Below are 22268 nucleotides of genomic sequence, written 5' to 3' on the forward strand. Positions count from 1 at the left end.
AAACATCTCTCTGCTTAAGGAATGTCATACGCTGATTTGCTCTCTTTCTTGTTCTTCCCAGTCCTGAACTGCACATTGGAAGCCTGGCAGACTCTGTGGCACTGCCAGAGGTCTCAAGCCCGACCCCAGCTTCCTCACGAGTAGCAGTAAAGACAGACGGGTTGAGCTCCACAGGGGCCTGGGAAGCCCCCTTCTCTGTGGAAGACGACTTTGAGCAGTTTCTTTGGGAAATCTCAGGAGGCAAACTGGACGAGATAACTGACCCGGACCCAGAGAAGGATGAGGATGAGCTCCTCATGGAACTTGCTGAAATGCTGGACATCTGAAGCGCATAGTCTTAAGGCTTAAAATAAAGAAAGAAATAAATTGAAACTGATTATTTTGTTGGATACCCAGAGGTGATTCTTTTCCTAGCTGAGGCTTTGCAAGGAGTCTTAAAGCACAGGTGAACTGGTAGACATTGGGAGTATCTGCACGCAGTTGTCCTAAACTTCCCTGCTGGTCAGACATGCGGTCTGAATTTGTGACCCTGCAGAAGACAGCTGAGACTGGGGTCTCTTGTGTACCCTGCCACCAGGGATCGTTTTCCCTAGCAGCTACCTTTTGAATCATTTTCTTAAATTTTTGAAGAACTTGAGTCTCTTCTCTTCCTACGAGGATTTGTGAAGGTGGGGCGGCCCTCAGGCATTTGCTGCTGGCAGAGGAAAAATCGGTTGTCGGAGTGGATTGTCAATACTTTCTCTTTGGAAGAAAACACTTGCGTGCTTTGATAATCCACTGTGCTGTCTTCGTTCCTAGAGGAAAGGTCTGAAACCAAAACTGAGCAAAGTGCTGTTCCGGCTCCAGAAGGGTCACCCAGCCCCAAGCTGCCGACGCTTTATCCTGCCGAAGGACTTTCTCCCGCTGAGACTTCTGCCAGCATGGGTCGGTCGGTCGTGGACTTTGGGAGAGAGGAAGAGCGCGCGAGAGCCCGGCGAGGAAGGCTTCCCCCTTGCTGCTTCCCTCCTCCTGCTCTGTCGTCAGCCTTCCCTGTCCCCGGCCTAGGCTCTGTCCGCGGAGATGGGGTTTGGTGTACGCCATGGTTTCTGTAAATATTTTCTTCTTCCCTGTTATGCTCGTATTCTCCTGAAGGTCCTGTATGAAACGTAGCCTGGCCGCCTCCGCCTTCACCGGTAGTTGAGCTGTTCCCCATGACAGCAGTTAACAGCGTTTTTACCGAACCCTGGGGCAGGAAAGGTGGGGGTGCGTGGTCTGTCTGTGGGGCGTCCTTAACGCTCCGCTCCAGAACCTCATCTTCCGCTACCTGCAGAACGTGAGTACCGCCGGGCTGCCGCGGCTTCGGCCCCGTGTGAGAGGAACGTCCCGGTGCTTCTTGCGCAGGGCCCTTCGAGCCGTGTGGGGAGCGGGGCGGCACGCCGGACGGGTCTTTCCGAGGTCGGGATGGGGTTTTTGGAGCCGGTCTCGCTTGAACTGAAGAACTTGCTGTCGTTGCGATCCGTGAGAAGAACAGCTAGTTCCGAGTTGGGCGTTTTTCCTTCTCACCTTAAGGAGTTACCTTTGTAAGAGGCGTTTGCTCTTGCAGTCACGTGTGCAGGGATGTTTTCTGTGACAGTCCTAAAGCCTGTGCTGTTGCGTGTTCGCCAGTGAAGGCAGAGAGGATTTCCAGAATAGTCTACCACCTTAAAAATGGCTTAGGACGTTGCTGAAACCACGCGTGAGAGTTACTGCCTCGAGTGTTACAAAGCTGTCGGCAGCAAGGAGTTCTTAATGCACAGGAGAGGACAAAATTGTGTGGAGTGTTTCTGTTCCTGTTGTGCTCTCCCCCTCCATCATTTTGCAGAGGTCCAGGATCCAGGTGTGGCTTTATGAGCAAGTGAACATGCGGCTAGAAGGCTGCATCATTGTGAGTATCAGGATGTCTTTGGATTGGGTATTTTGTTGGTTGTTCTTCCAATTCATAAAACTGTTTCTTTCTGTCAGGAAAAACTAGCATGGGGGGTGGAAATACCTCGTGCCTCTCCAATTAATAGTCTTAATTGTCCAGCCCACGTCAGCACAGCTCACGATAGCTTGTGGTGTTGTTGCTGAAGTTTAGAGCAGGGCACGTAGCTCAGCAGCGGCTTTTGTTGCTGATTTTTAGGGCTTTGATGAATATAGGAACTTGGTGCTGGACGACGCAGAGGAAATTCGCTCCAAACCAAAATCAAGGAAAGAGCTGGGTATGTCAGTATGTCTGTGTAAGCCGAGCGACGCCTGAAACGTGGCTGCGTGAGCCTTCCCCGTAGCAAGGCTTCAAAGCACAAAACCTGTGAAGAGTGTTGAGTGTGGAGTACAGTGAGCGGATACTGGCTAGGTGTCGGTTCCTGCTGTTTCTTGAGCTGGTGGTTTTGTTGAACGTGAAGGAGAAAGAATCTGCCTCTGCCTGCGACGAGTCTTTGTCTTTCAAATGTGTGTAACAACGGATGGACTGCGCTGCAGTTTTTCTGCAGCCTGGGTAGCAGGAGGGGTCCAGTCAAACTCCTGCTCAGGAATATGGAAGGCGACAAGTGAAATGCTGAGCTGCTTGGACATTCAAAAGAGCTAGATCTGAGGGGATTTCTCTTGTTCCCCCCATGGCGGTGGACATAGTAAAGTTGCACTGTACAGGTGTGTCTCACTTCCTAGGGAAAAGAAATGGCACCTTCTAGACCGTGAATTCCTCCTGATTTGTGTTGGAATGCCTCTGCTGGGCAAAGCGGTGGTCCTTAATTGCCTTCCATTTAAGAGTTGGCTTGTGCAAACTGCAGAAATCGTGCTTGAAACTTCATTTAATTATCAATGGCATCAGTAACACATCCAGTAATTTCTAGGAGGAGATGCGTAGGAATCTGTATGACACAAGAGTCTGTTTTTGAAGGTGCTAAGGGTGAAAAGTGAACAGTCCCATCAATACTGAGGAAGGGAAGGAAACCTCGCGCTTAACAACTGGTCTTACTCCCGTTGTGGTTGAAGCCCAGCCGGTAACAAAGCACCACGCAGCCGCTTGCTCACTCTCCTCTCCCCCCGCCGCCCCGGGCCACGGTGGGATGAGCAGAAAACATAAGGCAGGCTCGTGGGTGGAGATAAGGAGTGGGAGAGATCACTCGCCCCTTATGGTCACGGGCAAAAGACAGGCTCAACTTGGGGAAGAAACAAAATCAGTTTAGTTTACTGCAAATCCAAACAAGCCAAGGATATTAGGAAGCAAAACCAAACCTGCGACCACCTGCCCCCCACCCCTCCCTCCTTCCCGCCTCAACTCCACTCCCGGGTTTCTCTCCCTCCTCCCCCCGGCGGCGGGGCATGGGGGCTGGGGTCGGTTCCTCACAGGTTGTCTCTGCCCCTCCTTCCTCCTCAGGGGGAGGAGGACTCCGCACTCGGCCCCTGCTCCACCGTGAGGTCCCTCCCACGGGAGACTGTCCTTCAGGAAGGTCTGGTCCTTGCCGCGGGCTGCAGTTCCTCACAAACTTCCCTGGCGTGGGTCCTTTCCGCGGGCCGGTCTTCAGCCACACACGGCTCCAGCGCGGGCTTTCCCATGGAGCCACGGCCATCTTGGGGGGCCTCTGCTCCACCGTTCAGCTCCATGGGCTGCAGGGGCATCAACCTCCTCAGGCGCCCCTCCTCCCCCCCGACCCCGGTATCTGCAGAGCTGTTCCTCTCACATTCCTAATCCCCCTACTCGCTGCAGGTTCCCCTTCTTAAATATTTCATCCCAGAGGCGCTGCCGCTGTCGCTGATTGCGTCGGCCTGGGCCAGAGGCGGGTCCGACTCCGAGCTGAGGGAGCTTCGAGCAGCTTCTCACAGGAGCCACCCCTGCGGCCCCTGCGCTGCTACCAAAACCCCGCCACACAAACCCGTAACAATTCCCTTTGCCAAGCAGTCAAAACCCAGTAACTAACAGGAGAACCCAACTTGCCCTCTCTTTATTTCAGATTTGGGAAAATCCCCTGCCAGAAAAAAAGAAAAATCCTGGAAAATCCGCTAGTGTTTGTGTGAGTAGAAGGTTCCAACCTTTTGTCATTAACTCGTAAGAACTATTTCATTCCGTTTTGTCCAAGAGAGTCAGAAATACTTGCACAGAAACGCGCAGCATGGGAATGAAAGGGGTCAGAACCGCTTGAATTTGAGCTTTATCTGGTGTGGTTGCAGGTTTTATGGCATTTAGTATCTTTAGAACAGTAAGAATCACAGTATCTGACTTTGCATCCAAAAAACCTGCTTGTGGCTAGGGAAGATCAGTTTCAGCGCTGGAGGCACCAAAAAATCATCAGCTGTCGAACTGGACCTAAGCCATCTTTTCAAACCTTCCGTGATCTTGCTGCAATGCATGATGATGGATTTATGGATTAGAGAACAGCGTATGATGGCAAACTTGTAGCATTGGCTCTGATGTAAAAAGAGAACAAATTCTTTCCGAAAATCAGTGTAATTCCAAATTCTTGGTATCACGCAGCCATGCCACTTGCAAAGGAAGCATTTCCCTGCCTCTCAAAGCTTGCTGTATCCTCGATCTGCTGTCTCCCTGCTGTTAATTGATTGCAACTCCGCGTGTCCGATTAGGGCTGAGAGTTGCTCTCGCTACGGATATCGTGCACCATGTGCTGTGCACGCTCGTGTGTATAGAAACGTTGATACCGTATGCGTGTACGTAGGTATGCCTGTTTGTGTGCTGACCCCAAAATCACTCGTGTTATAAAGCATCAGCCTTGAAGGCATATTCATCAAACTGTTATGTAGATCTTTTGGGTTTGCCGGTTCCCTCAAAATGAGAGACTTTTTATGCAGTCTGCTGTGGCAAATAGCCCCACATTCTAATTTTTACTATCGCTCTTGCTGACTTTATCATCCCTCGCTCTTGGCGTGTGCATGAACGGGTATGTGTACGTATGTCCAGACAGTATTTAACAGGTCGAGTTGACTAAAACAACTGTAAAGAGTGGAAATTCTGACTGTTCTGCTTCAGCTTTGGACAACTTGGCTTCAGATTCTCATGCAGAGAACAAGATGTGTTAGCAAGAGCTTGTCCTGTGCTTCAGACGACATGCTGGGTGGTTTGCATACGCATCATAGTGCAGCGTTCTCTGTGTAACTTGTGACACCGAGGGCGCTGTCAGCCTAGTGGAGTGCGGTAACCAGCAGGTAAATCATCATCAGCTGTTTGCGGCTGGGGTAAGGCTGACGGATTGACAAGGGGGATGAGAACACGTAGTTCCTGGTGCTCTGCCTTCCTTGTGATCTGACTGTCCTGATACACAGGGGGGGCGTTAAGCATCTTTACTATTTTTGTAAGCGATTAAAGGCACAAAGTAGAGCAGCAAGAGAGACTGCCCAAGTGAAATACTTTGTGCTTTATAACCCGCAAGTACCCACAGGTAGGTGCAATAGTACTCCTCTCGTGCGTTTGTTGGGGTGCAACAAAAAAGTTTTGTTCCCTTCTTGGTCTTTGGTACAGGACACAGGCAGGTCAGCAAGCTGGAAGGTTAGACCAGGGAGTAGGACTGTTTCTTCTTTTTCACTTACTGATACCTTTCTTTAGGGTTACTTTGAAAAAGAAGATTTGACCGCTCAAGCCATCAGGAGACTTTCCGTCCAAGAAAGAGCGAAGCCAGCTCTTGCCAGGACGGGAGGAAGTCCCTGTTGAGAGCGAAGCCTTCGAACCTGAGCTGGTTCTCAGACGGTGTCGATTATGTCCAAGCAAGGGGACGACTGCTACTTCTATTTCTATTCCACCTGTGACAAGGTATGTTTGGGCTTCTTTTGCTTTGGGGTTTCTTGTTGAGTTTTTAGGAGAGGAGGGGGCGGAGGCATCCAGATTTCTGTTAACTTCACAAGCAGTTCGATTCTGCGTCCAGTTCTACTAGCATGGATAATTTTGGAGGCTGTACTGTTTTAATTTCCTCTTTGTGGGTTTCCTTTTGGTTACAGGGAGACAGCTGTTCCTTCCGCCACTGTGCGGCCGCTCTGGGAAATGAGAGAGTGTGCAGGCTGTGGCAGGAGGGTCGCTGTTTCAAGACTACCTGCAGATTCAGACACATGGAAGTCGATGTGAGTGTTTGGCTAAAGATGTGTTCTCCAACTAAATCCCTGAAAGCATTTTTCCTTGCTGTCGGCAGCCTGAATGTGCTTGTACGTGATAGATTTACTTGCTTTCAAAGGATACTGGTTTCCGTTACTTGGAGGGGGGTGGGAGGAAGTTGGGGGAAGAAAGATCAATTTCTTAGGTATATCTCAGCAAGACATTTTTGTATTAGGTGCTGGCGTTGTTCTGACGTCTTGGGGTAGCACAGGGTGGGGAGGGAGAAGATGGGAAGGAAATAAGGCTCTGAAAGATAACTTGAGATAGATTCAAGCTAGGCAGTTTAAGGCATTTTTTCCCTCTGAATAATCCCAGTATTTTGCACATTGTCTTAGTTTAGCCCACCCTGAACTGATGTGTGCGAGCCCCCGTCTTCTCCAACGGAATGACAGGAAAGCTAGATAATATGTAGTAGTTACAGCGTACGCAAACTTTGTCGATCTGCCCTGCAACGCTTTCAGTGATAGACTGCCCTTTGGAACGATGTTTCCGCACTGCACTGCGATAGCCCTCTCTCTGGCATGACGTGTAACTATGTCTCTTAGCAAGCCTAAGGCGAGTGTTACCATGAGCTTTTCTTTCTGTCTGTCTTCAGAAAAAACGCAGTGAGATCCCTTGCTACTGGGAGAATCAACCAGCTGGCTGTCAAAAATCCAACTGCGCCTTCCGTCACACGAAAGGACGCTATGTTGATGGGCGCTTCTTCCCGCCAAGCAGAAGTGAGTTTCTTGGGTCCTTTTCCTTTAAGCATTAAAGAATTAATTCTGAATATTACTCAGGAGTGGGTACAATGCCGTAGAAGGCATCGAGTAACTGCTCACTGATGAGTGTAGGGAGAAGTGTGCAGTCACAGGCTCTCAGCTAAACGGACTGTAATTCTGGTATTTAATTCTTTCTTTCATGCTCAGCTTCTCTGTGCTTTGTGTGATCTTTGCACTCCAGGTTGCTTTCCCCTCATGTAATCTTTTCTGGAGGGTAGGGTGGCGAGATGAGTGTGTGAAGGGAAGCCGTTGTTCCTAGTGTGTTCGTAGGGGTGGGGAATAGGAAACTCTGAATTCAGCAGCCAGGTGGCTTATCTACCTTATCTACCGTATCTAGGCAGTGAGTGCAAGGTTGGGGTGAAAGTTTTACATGGCCAAATGAGAGATGATCCTCGTCTTCCTCTAGCTACGCTTCCAAGTCCACCTGAGCCTGCAGAAGATGATGTGAAAATGGCTCAGGCGTCACTGCAGCAAAACAGACTTTCTGTGCAGTCGAGTCCCTCTCGGCAGCTGAGGGGGGTGATGAAAGTGGAAAGCTCTGAAAAGGTCCCAAGTCCTACACATCCTCCAGGCAGTTGTAATCAGTGCTGCAGATGATGATGAAGATGGGTACTTTTTACTTACTGAAGGCATTTCTGCCGGAGGTGAATGTACAAATTCACAGAGTGCCAGAACTGTGTAGTGTTTAAAGCTACGGACGAGAGTCTGGAGTCTTAAATATTTTTTCCCCGGTATAGCTCTTGCTTATATGAGCCTGTCAAGTCAATACAGCTTTTTAAAAAAAGCCTTCCACAAACAGTTGCTTGTAGTTAAGAATACGAACAAAATATGAACCGTGGACTGAAATGTCATTGTACGAGCTACATGAGCATGAAACGTCTTGTGTAATCCCTGCTCCATAACTGAATAGGTTTTATTTTGGACTTTCAGACCAGCTTTCTGAAGAAGGAGATGAAACTAAAACACCTGTCCAGCAACCGGCAACAGAAGCCTGTAGTGGATCGCGGATAATTTCCACCAGGAAAGGCAGGGCTAATACAAAGCAAGGTATTCTAGCAGCTGTAGTAGGATGGCTTGGAAGGAGAACTTGACGATTAACTCCAAAGCGATATGTTCTAAAACTACGATAGAGCATCGGGTAGCTGGATGGAGTCAGTTATTTCCACGAGCTCATTCCTCTCTAATAATGTCGTATGTCCCTTGGGTCAGACAGGTCAACTCCTCCCTGTTGACTTTTGTAAAAGAAAATAGAGCCACAGCGTGGAGTTTAAATGCCTGCAAATGTGTCCTTTCAAACACTGTGGGAAGAAGCCATGTCTAATGACAGAGGAATCTAATATCGTGTAGATGGATTAAAACGCTTAAGACGGTAGGTTTTACTCTGTAGGATGGGAGGAGAGGTGCCAGTTGCTTACCAAAATACCCATCCGTTCTATGGCTTTTTTTACTGGTGGGGAGTGTTGAGAGGGTTTATTTGGAAGACTTTGGAAGGGTTCTGAGCTGTAAGAAGCTTGAGGATGTGTGCTCTTCAACATGTGCCTTTAGGCCTCAGCTTCATTAACCATTTTCTGTTTTCAGAGGACAACATAAATTTTGGAATAAAAACACTTGAAGAAATCAAATTGGAGAAACTAAAGGAAAAAACAAAAAACCAAGGTGGTGAGTTAAGATCCCTTACTTCTGCGTTCTGTTCACCTTCATTTTTTTTTTTTTTTTTTTTTTTTTTTTTAAGCTTCTGATACTACCTGGATAGCTGGCTATGCAATGGTGAATACAATTCTTGGCACGAGAAAGGAAAATTTTGGGGGCTGTTGGGTTCAGACTGGGAGGTGATTGCAGCTGAGAACCGCTTGAGGGACAGACTTCCATGCTTAGTTGCAGGCCTTGAGCTACTTTGGCATGCAATCTGTTTTCTTAAACTCCAACAGCTGATATTCTAGATTGGAATTCCAAGGGCAAATCAAAGGGAAATTGCTCATTTCTCTTATTTACATGCAGTGGTCATTGTATGTTTCACAGTAATGGATAACTAATGTCTTTGGTCTTTGTGATAGTTCTTTTATTTTGGTTGGTTGTTTGTTTTTTTAGTTGTTTTCTTTTTCCCTAAACATCCTCATGTTTTGCTTGCTATGATCAGAAGGTCCTTCAGGAGTTTCTGTTCCTCCGCTCCAATCTCGGGCTATTCCTGTGCCAGAAAAGGAAATTGTACGGACGGTAGTAAGAACTGTGAGTCTGTCTACAAAGCAAGGTAACAGCGAATACTATTGTTTCCATTTCATGGCTCCTCAACCGAAAGGTCAAATAATAATTAAGATAATTCAGACAGGTTAGCCTGCTGGTGCTGCCTTTTCTAATTAAAACCATGCTTTTATGCTTCAAGGCCCTGGTTTGATTGCAAGTATTTGGCATTTGTAGGTGCTCAGGTTGTTGTGTTGCAATAAAAGATCCAGAAGCGGTTTTTATCAGCCTGACATTAAGCCGTAGCTCATCATGTATCACACCACCTTACAGACTCTCCAGTGTGCTTAATTGGACTCTCATGTTCCTGAAGTTGAGTGAGATTTGTGAATGAGCTAATGTGTCGACAGCACGTGGCAGAAGTAGCGGTTGGGTTAAGTGCAGTAGCAGCAGAGAGAGAGGCTAATGTCAATACGAGTGTCAGCATGCAAAAAAGGGGATAAGTGGAAAAAGCGGGCAGTAATGAAAGGGCAGACCTATAGAAGATGGTATTATACAAGTAGGCAATTTTTGAAGCGTTGACGAGGCTGACGGTGGCACTTGCGGACAGTAGCGTGATAGGAGTCTGTGTATAAGTGGTGGTGTTCAGATCTGCACAAATTCCTTTGAAAGGCAAAAAACGTGTGGCACTACTACTACGCGTAGTCACTCGTTTCTGTGGTTTGGCTACCAGAAGAGTGCCTTTTGCTGGGACGTGGGCTAGAAGGACAATGCTCTTAGTGGCTACTGGTTTCTGTGCAGTGAAGAGATTAGTCTTTGTTTTAGGGGAGGAGCCTGTGATTCAAGTGAATCTTGGTGAGAGGATGGGAAAACGGAAAGCCTCCATAGGGAAGAGCTTTTTGTGAGCTGTTGTTCAGGTGCCCTCATCTAAACGTGACTGTGTTTAAGGGTAATTTTGCTGCGTGCAGGAGGAAAATCCATTTTGGCAGAGATGTGTATTGGCGGCAGAAGTGGCAAATTTGGTAAGCAGCTGAAAGGCAAATCTAAGAAAAGATCCCTGGAAGCATTGAAGTTTGTGGCTGACTGTTCTAAAATCCTCCTGCAGAGAAACGTTCTTCAAGTATTGCTTGTTTTCTCTCTTTCTGAAGCTGGTAAAAGTGTCCTTCCGTTAAAGCGCAACCTTGCTGACAGGCTGGGGAAGAAGATAGAGGTTCTGGAGAATGCTGACAACGCACCAAAGAGAGGTACGGCTACTAAGCAGACATCTGGATTTGATGCACAGATTTCCTGCTTAGGTTTGCTGTTTGTCCTTTCTTCTAGTGGTTCTTTTTGTGTGTTGGTTGAGGGCTCAAGGTAGCTCTGAATCCCAGTGAAGTGATGGCTCTCATTGTGAAACGTGAGCACCAAATGGAGATTTATGCAGTCTGCCGCACTTTTTCTGTTCTCTCTTGTAGTTCAAGTCCCCAGGCCTCTGAAGGAGAGGCTAGGACTGCCCTCTGAACAGAGCCGTACAGAGACAGGTACGAACTGGCTATTAAGTATGCCTTCCCCTTTTGTCTTTCCATGAACTTCCATACAGCCCTAAAATTAGTTTAAAAAGCCTGCCTGATTCCTCTTGCTTGAGTGCTGAAGCTGTCCTGTTTAGCCACTGTCAGAGATCTGGCTCTAGAGGGGGGGTGTACTGTCCACTCGTGCCTCATCAAGGTTTCCGCTTGAAAACTGCTGTGAACCCTCAGAAGCTGCAGTATGCTTACGCACAAGTAGGACAGAAGCACTGCCAGGAGCAGGAGTTTGAGATGCGAACAGAGAGACAACGGTCTGAGAAAGTAACAAAATAAAATAAACTAATGCTGTTTGTGTCGCCACTCTCTCCGGATAGCACTAGTTTTCAAAATACAAGTGGCTTAAAGGAGGAGAATACCGTGCAGAATGGTGCTGTCCTAAGATGCATTCTTGGGATCACGCAAACCTAGTTTTCCTTAGTACTGTGACAGATTTTGGAGACTTTAAATATTGCTGGACTCTCCTTAAATGTTGGTGCTTCTCTTTCTTTTTGATGATGACAGAGAAGGCTGCTAAGCCAGCAGGAGAGATCCATGTGAAAACACTGGAGGAAATTCGACTTGAGAGCACTAATCGGAGACGAGGAGAACCCCAAGTGAAACCCCAGACTGAAGGACGTTGTAAAACAGAAGATCCCAGCTTGGGGGCAAGACCTTCCCCTGCAGTTCACGTCAAAACTTTCTCAGGCTCCCTGGCTGAAAAAAACCACAAACGATTGGAACGAGAGAAGCAAAACACAAAAGAGTTTCCTACCAAGACAAAAGTTGAGAGCAAACCCAAGAAGCAGAGCACACTTGCTCCGTCTGTGCTCAGCCAAGCACGCCCGGCAGAGCCGGCACGTAAAGCCAAGCCAGCAGGAGAAGTGCGTGTTAAAACCTTGGAAGAAATCAAGCGGGAGAAAGCTCTGCAGATGCAGCAGAGTGGAGGAAAAGTGCCAGCTCCACCAGCACAACCTGAACCTGCCCCGACAGGGAGGAGGTTGTTACGGATCACAAAGCTAATAGGTAATAAGGTGATTTGATACCTGCCCTGGTGAAGCGCTTCCCCTGTCGAGCAAATTCAGTTTGCTGAGGTTTTGCTTTGCTTTTTCCTTCTGCATATCGTAGAGGGTAGAAGAGTTTAAGGCTACAAAGTCAGAAGGCAAGGAAGTGCCAGAATATGCAACCATATTCTTTTCCATGAATCGCGTGATAGCTTTCTGTATTTCCCACTGGAAAATTCTTCCACTGAGGAGCTTTGTAGCCTAGTTTCTTGCTTCTGTTTTTTCTGCCATCCGCTTGTGGTATGGGATCTTCCCTGGGCTGAATCCAGGCTTACCTTCCTCTTTGGCATATGCATTGTTTAATTCAGTTATTGATGTATCTATGTTTGCAAAGCATGTATCAACTTCTTAATGTGAGGGCCAGTTTTTGTCAAAATTGGCAGAGCGCTAAAGATACCGTTTGGATTATATAAGCCACGTAAAAAGAGAATAGTGCGATTGAGGGAAAGAGAGCTGGAACGGTGCAGGGATTGCTTACTGTAGCCTTTCCCTCTGTCCCATTATTAGACATGAGGAAATAGACAGAACAAGGAAACAGAGGTAGCCAGGTTTCTTTATTTCTGCTGTTGACAAACTGATGATCTTCTTTTTTTTTTTTTTTTTTTCTTGTTTTGAAGCACCTGGAAGAGAAGAAAAGATGATAGTGGAATTGAGCAAGCCTTTTCCCAAAGCTGTCTCTGCAGCTGCAGAGGTGAGTCCTTTGTGAAGACATACATCTATCTATTCATACAGTTTTTGATACATTTTGTTATGTTTTGTTTGTAACTGGCTGCATGCTCCCAGTTTGAGTGTGTTCCTACCTTTCCGCATTTGGTAAGCGCTGCAGTGCTGTCGCAAGTCCTGTCACTACTTTGAATAGCATTTCCAGACAACGTGTTAAACCCCAAGCTTTGAATTAATCTTATTATACCTGACAGTGAATAAGAAACCCTATTAGCACCAGATAAAATCTGCGAGGTTAATGTTTTTCTTCTCCGTGACTTTATCTGTGAGACTGGAAGAAGGAGATCTTAAAATCCTGGGCTAAGAACTTTAATAGAAAAGGCTGGAGGTTTGTATTAGAGGAAATCAGTCTGTCAGGGAATGCTGTCTTGGGGGAGCTTGTATGGCTTCCTGTTGCTGAAAAAGAATGTACTAGATTACAGCTAGAGTCTTCTGCTCTGTTGAAGAAGCTTGCTGTGTTGGGAATTGTAGGCTTTTGAAACTATTTCCACAGCAAAGCATGGATCTTGTTACAGGTTACAGGCAACGTTTTATGGGGAAAAATGTCAGATCTGAATGGTATTAACATGCTCTGTTGCACACGGAGCTATTTCAGAGGGATTGCTACTGAGATTTTCTGAATGAAATCTCCATAGATTTTTGTCCCCTTAGTCCTCTTCTTTTGTTTCCTTCCAGCCCTCTGATCAGAGTGCAACTAATTCTAAAGTTCAAGTGAAGAGCCTTGAAGAGATAATGTGGGAGAAGCGGCAACTGAAGCAACGCCAAGAAGAGAAGCTTCAGAAGGAAGCAGCTGCTGTGCCATCTCCTACTGAACAGGCAATCAAGGATAAAACTGCAGCATCAGGGAGTCCTGAATCCAGTGTGGTTTCAGGGTCAGCTTATCAGCTTCCAAAGAGGATATTGGTGAAATCTCCGGGAGATGGGGTTGAAAGCCCCCGAAAGGGTGCTGCCGTATCACCAGGGAAACGGGCAGCTCAACTTCTGGAATGGTTAGCTGAAAGTAAGTGTTGACTGTATGTTAAAGAGTTACTTTAGGTCATGCTTTGAAAGAAAGGCAGAGGGTGACAATTTTCACGTTGTAACTCTGGCTCCTTTTTGTAATATCTTTGCTCCTTCTTATGGCTTGTTGGTAAACAGAGTTTACGGTGTGGAAAATACTGCCGAGAGTCTGGGAAATGGCAGTGGAATTGTGCTGGCTAAATACATTTAACTAGAAGGGTTGTGGCGCTGTTAAGAGAACCTGTTTGTTTGTTGTTTTTTTTTTCCTGAGGCAGAGCAAGACTGCATCAGTTCTCTCTTCCTTTTACTCTAGCCAGACGGAAGGGGTGCCTGAAGCCTTTGGATGGGAAAGCCACCTCTCCCACAAAGCAGCCACTGAAACGTAAGGCAGCCGAGAGTCATCCGTCTGCCGTGGCGGCTGTGAAGCCATTGAGTGCCACTGGTGGCGACGGGAATGAGCCTTCAGCTAAAAAAGCAGCTGTGGTAAGGAGAGCGGCTGAGGCAGTAGTGGGTCCCTAGTAAAATTTATGCCCAAGTTGTAGCCTCCTCTTGGAGAAAAGATGAAAGACTGAAATGTTCTACGGGTCTCCGTTCCCTTTTAAATCCAGAAGCGGTCGCCAGGACGCTTGTAGTACCTTTCTGCTTTTTACGAGGTGAATGGCAGTGTTTACATAATGCTCTGCTACGTCCCTTAATGCTGCGTTCTTCAAAAAGACCCAAGGCCGTTAGTAAACGTTAAGGGAACGCTAACTTTTCTTCAGGTGTGCCCTGGCTCTGTATTTTGGTTAAGGCTCAGCAATGCCAGAGGAGAAGCAGCGGAGGAAGAATCTGCAAAGCAGTCTTTGACCTGTGTATCCTAAAAACCATCTTGCTTCTTCCTAGGCTGTTGTTCCGGCTTTGCCAGAGGGCAGCCTCCTCTCCACACGCGGGAGAGGAAAACCCCAAACCAGGTAACAACCACAACTTGTTCTTTTTCTTGATCAGTGTGCCTTTCACGTGAAACTAAGTTGGTTTGTTTTTTTTTTCCCACACGTGGAAAAATTAGAGTTTTGAGATACTTCATGCCAAAATCCAGCAGAGGAAAAATTCGTCTGAAATAATAAGTTTCTAGCAGCTGGCTGGACTGCTTATCTAGATTCTTGCCTGAAAACGCTGCAAGTTGGTACAGCTTTTCAGTGGCTTCTTGGGTTTTCCGAACGCCTGCAGAGGTTGACTTGGTAACCTTTTTGCAGTCAAATTAGTAAAGGTGGCAAAGTGTCTCTGGCGACAAAAACGGAACCTTCTTTGCCAGACCCCAGATGCTGTGTCTTCGCGGATAAATCCCCAAAGTGCAAAATGTACCTGCTGATACATTGGACTGTAGAAGCAGCCCCAGGTTAATTGAATAACAATCCCTGCGTAAGGCTGAGGGGTAGGAGGGATTAACTACCATTTTAAGAGCTGGTTTGCAGAAAACATCTCTCTGCTTAAGGAATGTCATACGCTGATTTGCTCTCTTTCTTGTTCTTCCCAGTCCTGAACTGCACATTGGAAGCCTGGCAGACTCTGTGGCACCGTCAGAGGTCTCAAGCTCGACCTCAGCTTCCTCACAAATAGCCGTAAAGAAACGCCGGTTGAGCTTCTCAGGGCCCTTCTCTGTGGAAGACGACTTTGAGCAGTTCCTTTGGGAAATCTCAGGAGGCAAACAGGAAGACAAAATTGACATGGACCCAGAGAATGATGAGGATGACTTCTTCATGGAAATTGGTGAACTGATCGACGGCTGAAAATAAAGAAAGAAATAAATTGAAACTGATTATTTTGTTGGATACCCAGAGGTGATTCTTTTCCTAGCTGAGGCTTTGCAAGGAGTCTTAAAGCACAGGTGAACTGGTAGACATTGGGAGTATCTGCACACAGTTGTCCTAAACTTCCCTGCTGGTCAGACATGCGGTCTGAATTTGTGACCCTGCAGAAGACAGCTGAGACTGGGGTCTCTTGTGTACCCTGCCACCAGGGATCGTTTTCCCTAGCAGCTACCTTTTGAATCATTTTCTTAAATTTTTGAAGAACTTGAGTCTCTTCTCTTCCTACGAGGATTTGTGAAGGTGGGGCGGCCCTCAGGCATTTGCTGCTGGCAGAGGAAAAATCGGTTGTCGGAGTGGATTGTCAATACTTTCTCTTTGGAAGAAAACACTTGCGTGCTTTGATAATCCACTGTGCTGTCTTCGTTCCTAGAGGAAAGGTCTGAAACCAAAACTGAGCAAAGTGCTGTTCCGGCTCCAGAAGGGTCACCCAGCCCCAAGCTGCCGACGCTTTATCCTGCCGAAGGACTTTCTCCCGCTGAGACTTCTGCCAGCATGGGTCGGTCGGTCGTGGACTTTGGGAGAGAGGAAGAGCGCGCGAGAGCCCGGCGAGGAAGGCTTCCCCCTCGCTGCTTCCCTCCTCCTGCTCTGTCGTCAGCCTTCCCTGTCCCCGGCCTAGGCTCTGTCCGCGGAGATGGGGTTTGGTGTACGCCATGGTTTCTGTAAATATTTTCTTCTTCCCTGTTATGCTCGTATTCTCCTGAAGGTCCTGTATGAAACATAGCCTGGCCACCTCCACCTTCACCGGTAGTTGAGCTGTTCCCCATGACAGCAGTTAACAGCGTTTTTACCGAACCCTGGGGCAGGAAAGGTGGGGGTGCGTGGTCTGTCTGTGGGGCGTCCTTAACGCTCCGCTCCAGAACCTCATCTTCCGCTACCTGCAGAACGTGAGTACCGCCGGGCTGCCGCGGCTTCGGCCCCGTGTGAGAGGAACGTCCCGGTGCTTCTTGCGCAGGGCCCTTCGAGCCGTGTGGGGAGCGGGGCGGCACGCCGGACGGGTCTTTCCGAGGTCGGGATGGGGTTTTTGGAGCCGGTCTCGCTTGAACTGAAGAACTTGCTGTCGTTGCGATCCGTGAGAAGAACAGCTAGTTCCGAGTTGGGCGTTTTTCCTTCTCACCTTAAGGAGTTACCTTTGTAAGAGGCGTTTGCTCTTGCAGTCACGTGTGCAGGGATGTTTTCCGTGACAGTCCTAAAGCCTGTACTGTTGCGTGTTCGCCAGTGAAGGCAGAGAGGATTTCCAGAATAGTCTACCACCTTAAAAATGGCTTAGGACGTTGCTGAAACCACGCGTGAGAGTTACTGCCTCGAGTGTTACAAAGCTGTCGGCAGCAGGGAGTTCTTAATGCACAGGAGAGGACAAAATTGTGTGGAGTGTTTCTGTTCCTGTTGTGCTCTCCCCCTCCATCGTTTTGCAGAGGTCCAGGATCCAGGTGTGGCTTTATGAGCAAGTGAACATGCGGCTAGAAGGCTGCATCATTGTGAGTATCAGGATGTCTTTGGATTGGGTATTTTGTTGGTTGTTCTTCCAATTCATAAAACTGTTTCTTCCTGTCAGGAAAAACTAGCATGGGGGGTGGAAATACCTCGTGCCTCTCCAATTAATAGTCTTAATTGTCCAGCCCACGTCAGCACAGCTCACGATAGCTTGTGGTGTTGTTGCTGAAGTTTAGAGCAGGGCACGTAGCTCAGCGGCGGCTTTTGTTGCTTATTTTTAGGGCTTTGATGAATATAGGAACTTGGTGCCAGACGACGCAGAGGAAATTCGCTCCAAACCAAAATCAAGGAAAGAGCTGGGTATGTCAGTATGTCTGTGTAAGCCGAGCGACGCCTGAAACGTGGCTGCGTGAGCCTTCCCCGTAGCAAGGCTTCAAAGCACAAAACCTGTGAAGAGTGTTGAGTGTGGAGTACAGTGAGCGGATACTGGCTAGGTCTCGGTTCCTGCTGTTTCTTGAGCTGGTGGTTTTGTTGAACGTGAAGGAGAAAGAATCTGCCTCTGCCTGAGTCTTTGTCTTTCAAATGTGTGTAACAACGGATGGACTGCGCTGCACTTTTTCTGCAGCCCGGGTGGCTGGAGGGGTCCAGTCAAACTCCTGCTCAGGAATATGGAAGGCGACAAGCGAAATGCTGAGCTGCTTGGACATTCAAAAGAGCTAGATCTGAGGGGATTTCTCTTGTTCCCCCCATGGTGGTGGACATAGTAAAGTTGCACTGTACAGGTGTGTCTCACTTCCTAGGGAAAAGAAATGGCACCTTCTAGACCGTGAATTCCTCCTGATTGGTGTTGGAATGCCTCTGCTGGGCAAAGCGGTGGTCCTTAATTGCCTTCCATTTAAGAGTTGGCTTGTGCAAACTGCAGAAATCGTGCTTGAAACTTCATTTAATTATCAATGGCATCAGTAACACATCCAGTAATTTCTAGGAGGAGATGCGTAGGAATCTGTATGACACAAGAGTCTGTTTTTGAAGGTGCTAAGGGTGAAAAGTGAACAGTCCCATCAATACTGAGGAAGGGAAGGAAACCTCGCGCTTAACAACTGGTCTCACTCCCGTTGTGGTTGAAGCCCAGCCGGTAACAAAGCACCACGCAGCCGCTTGCTCACTCTCCTCTCCCCCCGCCGCCCCGGGCCACGGTGGGATGAGCAGAAAACATAAGGCAGGCTCGTGGGTGGAGATAAGGAGTGGGAGAGATCACTCGCCCCTTATGGTCACGGGCAAAAGACAGGCTCAACTTGGGGAAGAAACAAAATCAGTTTAGTTTACTGCAAATCCAAACAAGCCAAGGATATTAGGAAGCAAAACCAAACCTGCGACCACCTGCCCCCCACCCCTCCCTCCTTCCCGCCTCAACTCCACTCCCGGGTTTCTCTCCCTCCTCCCCCCGGCGGCGGGGCATGGGGGCTGGGGTCGGTTCCTCACAGGTTGTCTCTGCCCCTCCTTCCTCCTCAGGGGGAGGAGGACTCCGCACTCGGCCCCTGCTCCACCGTGAGGTCCCTCCCACGGGAGACTGTCCTTCAGGAAGGTCTGGTCCTTGCCGCGGGCTGCAGTTCCTCACAAACTTCCCTGGCGTGGGTCCTTTCCGCGGGCCGGTCTTCAGCCACACACAGCTCCAGCGCGGGCTTTCCCATGGAGCCACGGCCATCTTGGGGGGCCTCTGCTCCACCGTTCAGCTCCATGGGCTGCAGGGGCATCAACCTCCTCAGGCGCCCCTCCTCCCCCCCGACCCCGGTATCTGCAGAGCTGTTCCTCTCACATTCCTAATCCCCCTACTCGCTGCAGGTTCCCCTTCTTAAATATTTCATCCCAGAGGCGCTGCCGCTGTCGCTGATTGCGTCGGCCTGGGCCAGAGGCGGGTCCGACTCCGAGCTGAGGGAGCTTCGAGCAGCTTCTCACAGGAGCCACCCCTGCGGCCCCTGCGCTGCTACCAAAACCCCGCCACACAAACCCGTAACAATTCCCTTTGCCAAGCAGTCAAAACCCAGTAACTAACAGGAGAACCCAACTTGCCCTCTCTTTATTTCAGATTTGGGAAAATCCCCTGCCAGAAAAAAAGAAAAATCCTGGAAAATCCGCTAGTGTTTGTGTGAGTAGAAGGTTCCAACCTTTTGTCATTAACTCGTAAGAACTATTTCATTCCGTTTTGTCCAAGAGAGTCAGAAATACTTGCACAGAAGCGCGCAGCATGGGAATGAAAGGGGTCAGAACCGCTTGAATTTGAGCTTTATCTGGTGTGGTTGCAGGTTTTATGGCATTTAGTATCTTTAGAACAGTAAGAATCACAGTATCTGACTTTGCATCCAAAAAACCTGCTTGTGGCTAGGGAAGATCAGTTTCAGCGCTGGAGGCACCAAAAAATCATCAGCTGTCGAACTGGACCTAAGCCATCTTTTCAAACCTTCCGTGATCTTGCTGCAATGCATGATGATGGATTTATGGATTAGAGAACAGCGTATGATGGCAAACTTGTAGCATTGGCTCTGATGTAAAAAGAGAACAAATTCTTTCCGAAAATCAGTGTAATTCCAAATTCTTGGTATCACGCAGCCATGCCACTTGCAAAGGAAGCATTTCCCTGCCTCTCAAAGCTTGCTGTATCCTCGATCTGCTGTCTCCCTGCTGTTAATTGATTGCAACTCCGCGTGTCCGATTAGGGCTGAGAGTTGCTCTCGCTACGGATATCGTGCACCATGTGCTGTGCACGCTCGTGTGTATAGAAACGTTGATACTGTATGCGTGTACGTAGGTATGCCTGCTTGTGTGCTGACCCCAAAATCACTCGTGTTATAAAGCATCAGCCTTGAAGGCATATTCATCAAACTGTTATGTAGATCTTTTGGGTTTGCCGGTTCCCTCAAAATGAGAGACTTTTTATGCAGTCTGCTGTGGCAAATAGCCCCACATTCTAATTTTTACTATCGCTCTTGCTGACTTTATCATCCCTCGCTCTTGGCGTGTGCATGAACGGGTATGTGTATGTGTGTCCAGACAGTATTTAACAGGTCGAGTTGACTAAAACAACTGTAAAGAGTGGAAATTCTGACTGTTCTGCTTCAGCTTTGGACAACTTGGCTTCAGATTCTCATGCAGAGAACGAGATGTGTTAGCAAGAGCTTGTCCTGTGCTTCAGACGACATGCTGGGTGGTTTGCATACGCATCATAGTGCAGCGTTCTCTGTGTAACTTGTGACACCGAGGGCGCTGTCAGCCTAGTGGAGTGCGGTAACCAGCAGGTAAATCATCATCAGCTGTTTGCGGCTGGGGTAAGGCTGACAGATTGACAAGGGGGATGAGAACACGTAGTTCCTGGTGCTCTGCCTTCCTTGTGATCTGACTGTCCTGATACACAGGGGGGGCGTTAAGCATCTTTACTATTTTTGTAAGCGATTAAAGGCACAAAGTAGAGCAGCAAGAGAGACTGCCCAAGTGAAATACTTTGTGCTTTATAACCCGCAAGTACCCACAGGTAGGTGCAATAGTACTCCTCTCGTGCGTTTGTTGGGGTGCAACAAAAAAGTTTTGTTCCCTTCTTGGTCTTTGGTACAGGACACAGGCAGGTCAGCAAGCTGGAAGGTTAGACCAGGGAGTAGGACTGTTTCTTCTTTTTCACTTACTGATACCTTTCTTTAGGGTTACTTTGAAAAAGAAGATTTGACCGCTCAAGCCATCAGGAGACTTTCCGTCCAAGAAAGAGCGAAGCCAGCTCTTGCCAGGACGGGAGGAAGTCCCTGTTGAGAGCGAAGCCTTCGAACCTGAGCTGGTTCTCAGACGGTGTCGATTATGTCCAAGCAAGGGGACGACTGCTACTTCTATTTCTATTCCACCTGTGACAAGGTATGTTTGGGCTTCTTTTGCTTTGGGGTTTCTTGTTGAGTTTTTAGGAGAGGAGGGGGCGGAGGCATCCAGATTTCTGTTAACTTCACAAGCAGTTCGATTCTGCGTCCAGTTCTACTAGCATGGATAATTCTGGAGGCTGTACTGTTTTAATTTCCTCTTTGTGGGTTTCCTTTTGGTTACAGGGAGACAGCTGTTCCTTCCGCCACTGTGCGGCCGCTCTGGGAAATGAGAGAGTGTGCAGGCTGTGGCAGGAGGGTCGCTGTTTCAAGACTACCTGCAGATTCAGACACATGGAAGTCGATGTGAGTGTTTGGCTAAAGATGTGTTCTCCAACTAAATCCCTGAAAGCATTTTTCCTTGCTGTCGGCAGCCTGAATGTGCTTGTACGTGATAGATTTACTTGCTTTCAAAGGATACTGGTTTCCGTTACTTGGAGGGGGGTGGGAGGAAGTTGGGGGAAGAAAGATCAATTTCTTAGGTATATCTCAGCAAGACATTTTTGTATTAGGTGCTGGCGTTGTTCTGACGTCTTGGGGTAGCACAGGGTGGGGAGGGAGAAGATGGGAAGGAAATAAGGCTCTGAAAGATAACTTGAGATAGATTCAAGCTAGGCAGTTTAAGGCATTTTTTTCCCTCTGAATAATCCCAGTATTTTGCACATTGTCTTAGTTTAGCCCACCCTGAACTGATGTGTGCGAGCCCCCGTCTTCTCCAACGGAATGACAGGAAAGCTAGATAATATGTAGTAGTTACAGCGTACGCAAACTTTGTCGATCTGCCCTGCAATGCTTTCAGTGATAGACTGCCCTTTGGAACGATGTTTCCGCACTGCACTGCGATAGCCCTCTCTCTGGCATGACGTGTAACTATGTCTCTTAGCAAGCCTAAGGCGAGTGTTACCATGAGCTTTTCTTTCTGTCTGTCTCCAGAAAAAACGCAGTGAGATCCCTTGCTACTGGGAGAATCAACCAGCTGGCTGTCAAAAATCCAACTGCACCTTCCGTCACACGAAAGGACGCTATGTTGATGGGCGCTTCTTCCCGCCAAGCAGAAGTGAGTTTCTTGGGTCCTTTTCCTTTAAGCATTAAAGAATTAATTCTGAATATTACTCAGGAGTGGGTACAATGCCGTAGAAGGCATCGAGTAACTGCTCACTGATGAGTGTAGGGAGAAGCGTGCAGTCACAGGCTCTCAGCTAAACGGACTGTAATTCTGGTATTTAATTCTTTCTTTCATGCTCAGCTTCTCTGTGCTTTGTGTGATCTTTGCACTCCAGGTTGCTTTCCCCTCATGTAATCTTTTCTGGAGGGTAGGGTGGCGAGATGAGTGTGTGAAGGGAAGCCGTTGTTCCTAGTGTGTTCGTAGGGGTGGGGAATAGGAAACTCTGAATTCAGCAGCCAGGTGGGTTATCTACCTTATCTACCGTATCTAGGCAGTGAGTGCAAGGTTGGGGTGAAAGTTTTACATGGCCAAATGAGAGATGATCCTCGTCTTCCTCTAGCTACGCTTCCAAGTCCACCTGAGCCTGCAGAAGATGATGTGAAAATGGCTCAGGCGTCACTGCAGCAAAACAGACTTTCTGTGCAGTCGAGTCCCTCTCCGCAGCTGAGGGGGGTGATGAAAGTGGAAAGCTCTGAAAAGGTCCCAAGTCCTACACATCCTCCAGGCAGTTGTAATCAGTGCTGCAGATGATGATGAAGATGGGTACTTTTTACTTACTGAAGGCATTTCTG

The 22268-nt window shown here is 48.0% G+C and overlaps 3 protein-coding genes across 3 annotated transcripts; all 3 read left to right on the forward strand.

Annotated features, from left to right (window-relative positions):
- Window positions 1–1059: 1059 nt before the first annotated feature.
- On the forward strand, window positions 1060–4183 carry LOC138682133 (small nuclear ribonucleoprotein E-like). The gene is made up of 5 exons (XM_069771858.1): window positions 1060–1071; window positions 1286–1312; window positions 1841–1903; window positions 2141–2223; window positions 4051–4183. The coding sequence occupies exons 1-5, from the start codon at window positions 1060–1062 to the stop codon at window positions 4181–4183; spliced, it is 318 nt and encodes a 105-aa protein (XP_069627959.1).
- A 1521-nt stretch (window positions 4184–5704) lies between these two features.
- On the forward strand, window positions 5705–15150 carry LOC138682021 (zinc finger CCCH domain-containing protein 11A-like). Its single transcript, XM_069770819.1, is given in 17 exon segments — window positions 5705–5758; window positions 5944–6063; window positions 6690–6813; window positions 7262–7425; window positions 7427–7464; window positions 7766–7902; window positions 8434–8514; window positions 8993–9103; window positions 9859–9913; window positions 10174–10277; window positions 10488–10553; window positions 11100–11600; window positions 12256–12329; window positions 13037–13365; window positions 13678–13843; window positions 14243–14310; window positions 14874–15150. Coding segments are annotated over 17 exon segments (2445 nt in total). The 3' UTR covers window positions 15127–15150.
- A 688-nt stretch (window positions 15151–15838) lies between these two features.
- LOC138682065 (small nuclear ribonucleoprotein E-like) lies at window positions 15839–18957 on the forward strand. Its single transcript, XM_069771192.1, has 5 exons — window positions 15839–15850; window positions 16065–16091; window positions 16620–16682; window positions 16920–17002; window positions 18825–18957. Exons 1-5 carry the CDS (start codon window positions 15839–15841, stop codon window positions 18955–18957), a joined length of 318 nt encoding a protein of 105 aa, XP_069627293.1.
- The last annotated feature ends 3311 nt before the right edge of the window (window positions 18958–22268 follow it).

Source organism: Haliaeetus albicilla, chromosome 26 (assembly GCF_947461875.1).
Source record: "Haliaeetus albicilla chromosome 26, bHalAlb1.1, whole genome shotgun sequence".
Classification (NCBI taxonomy): domain Eukaryota; kingdom Metazoa; phylum Chordata; class Aves; order Accipitriformes; family Accipitridae; genus Haliaeetus; species Haliaeetus albicilla.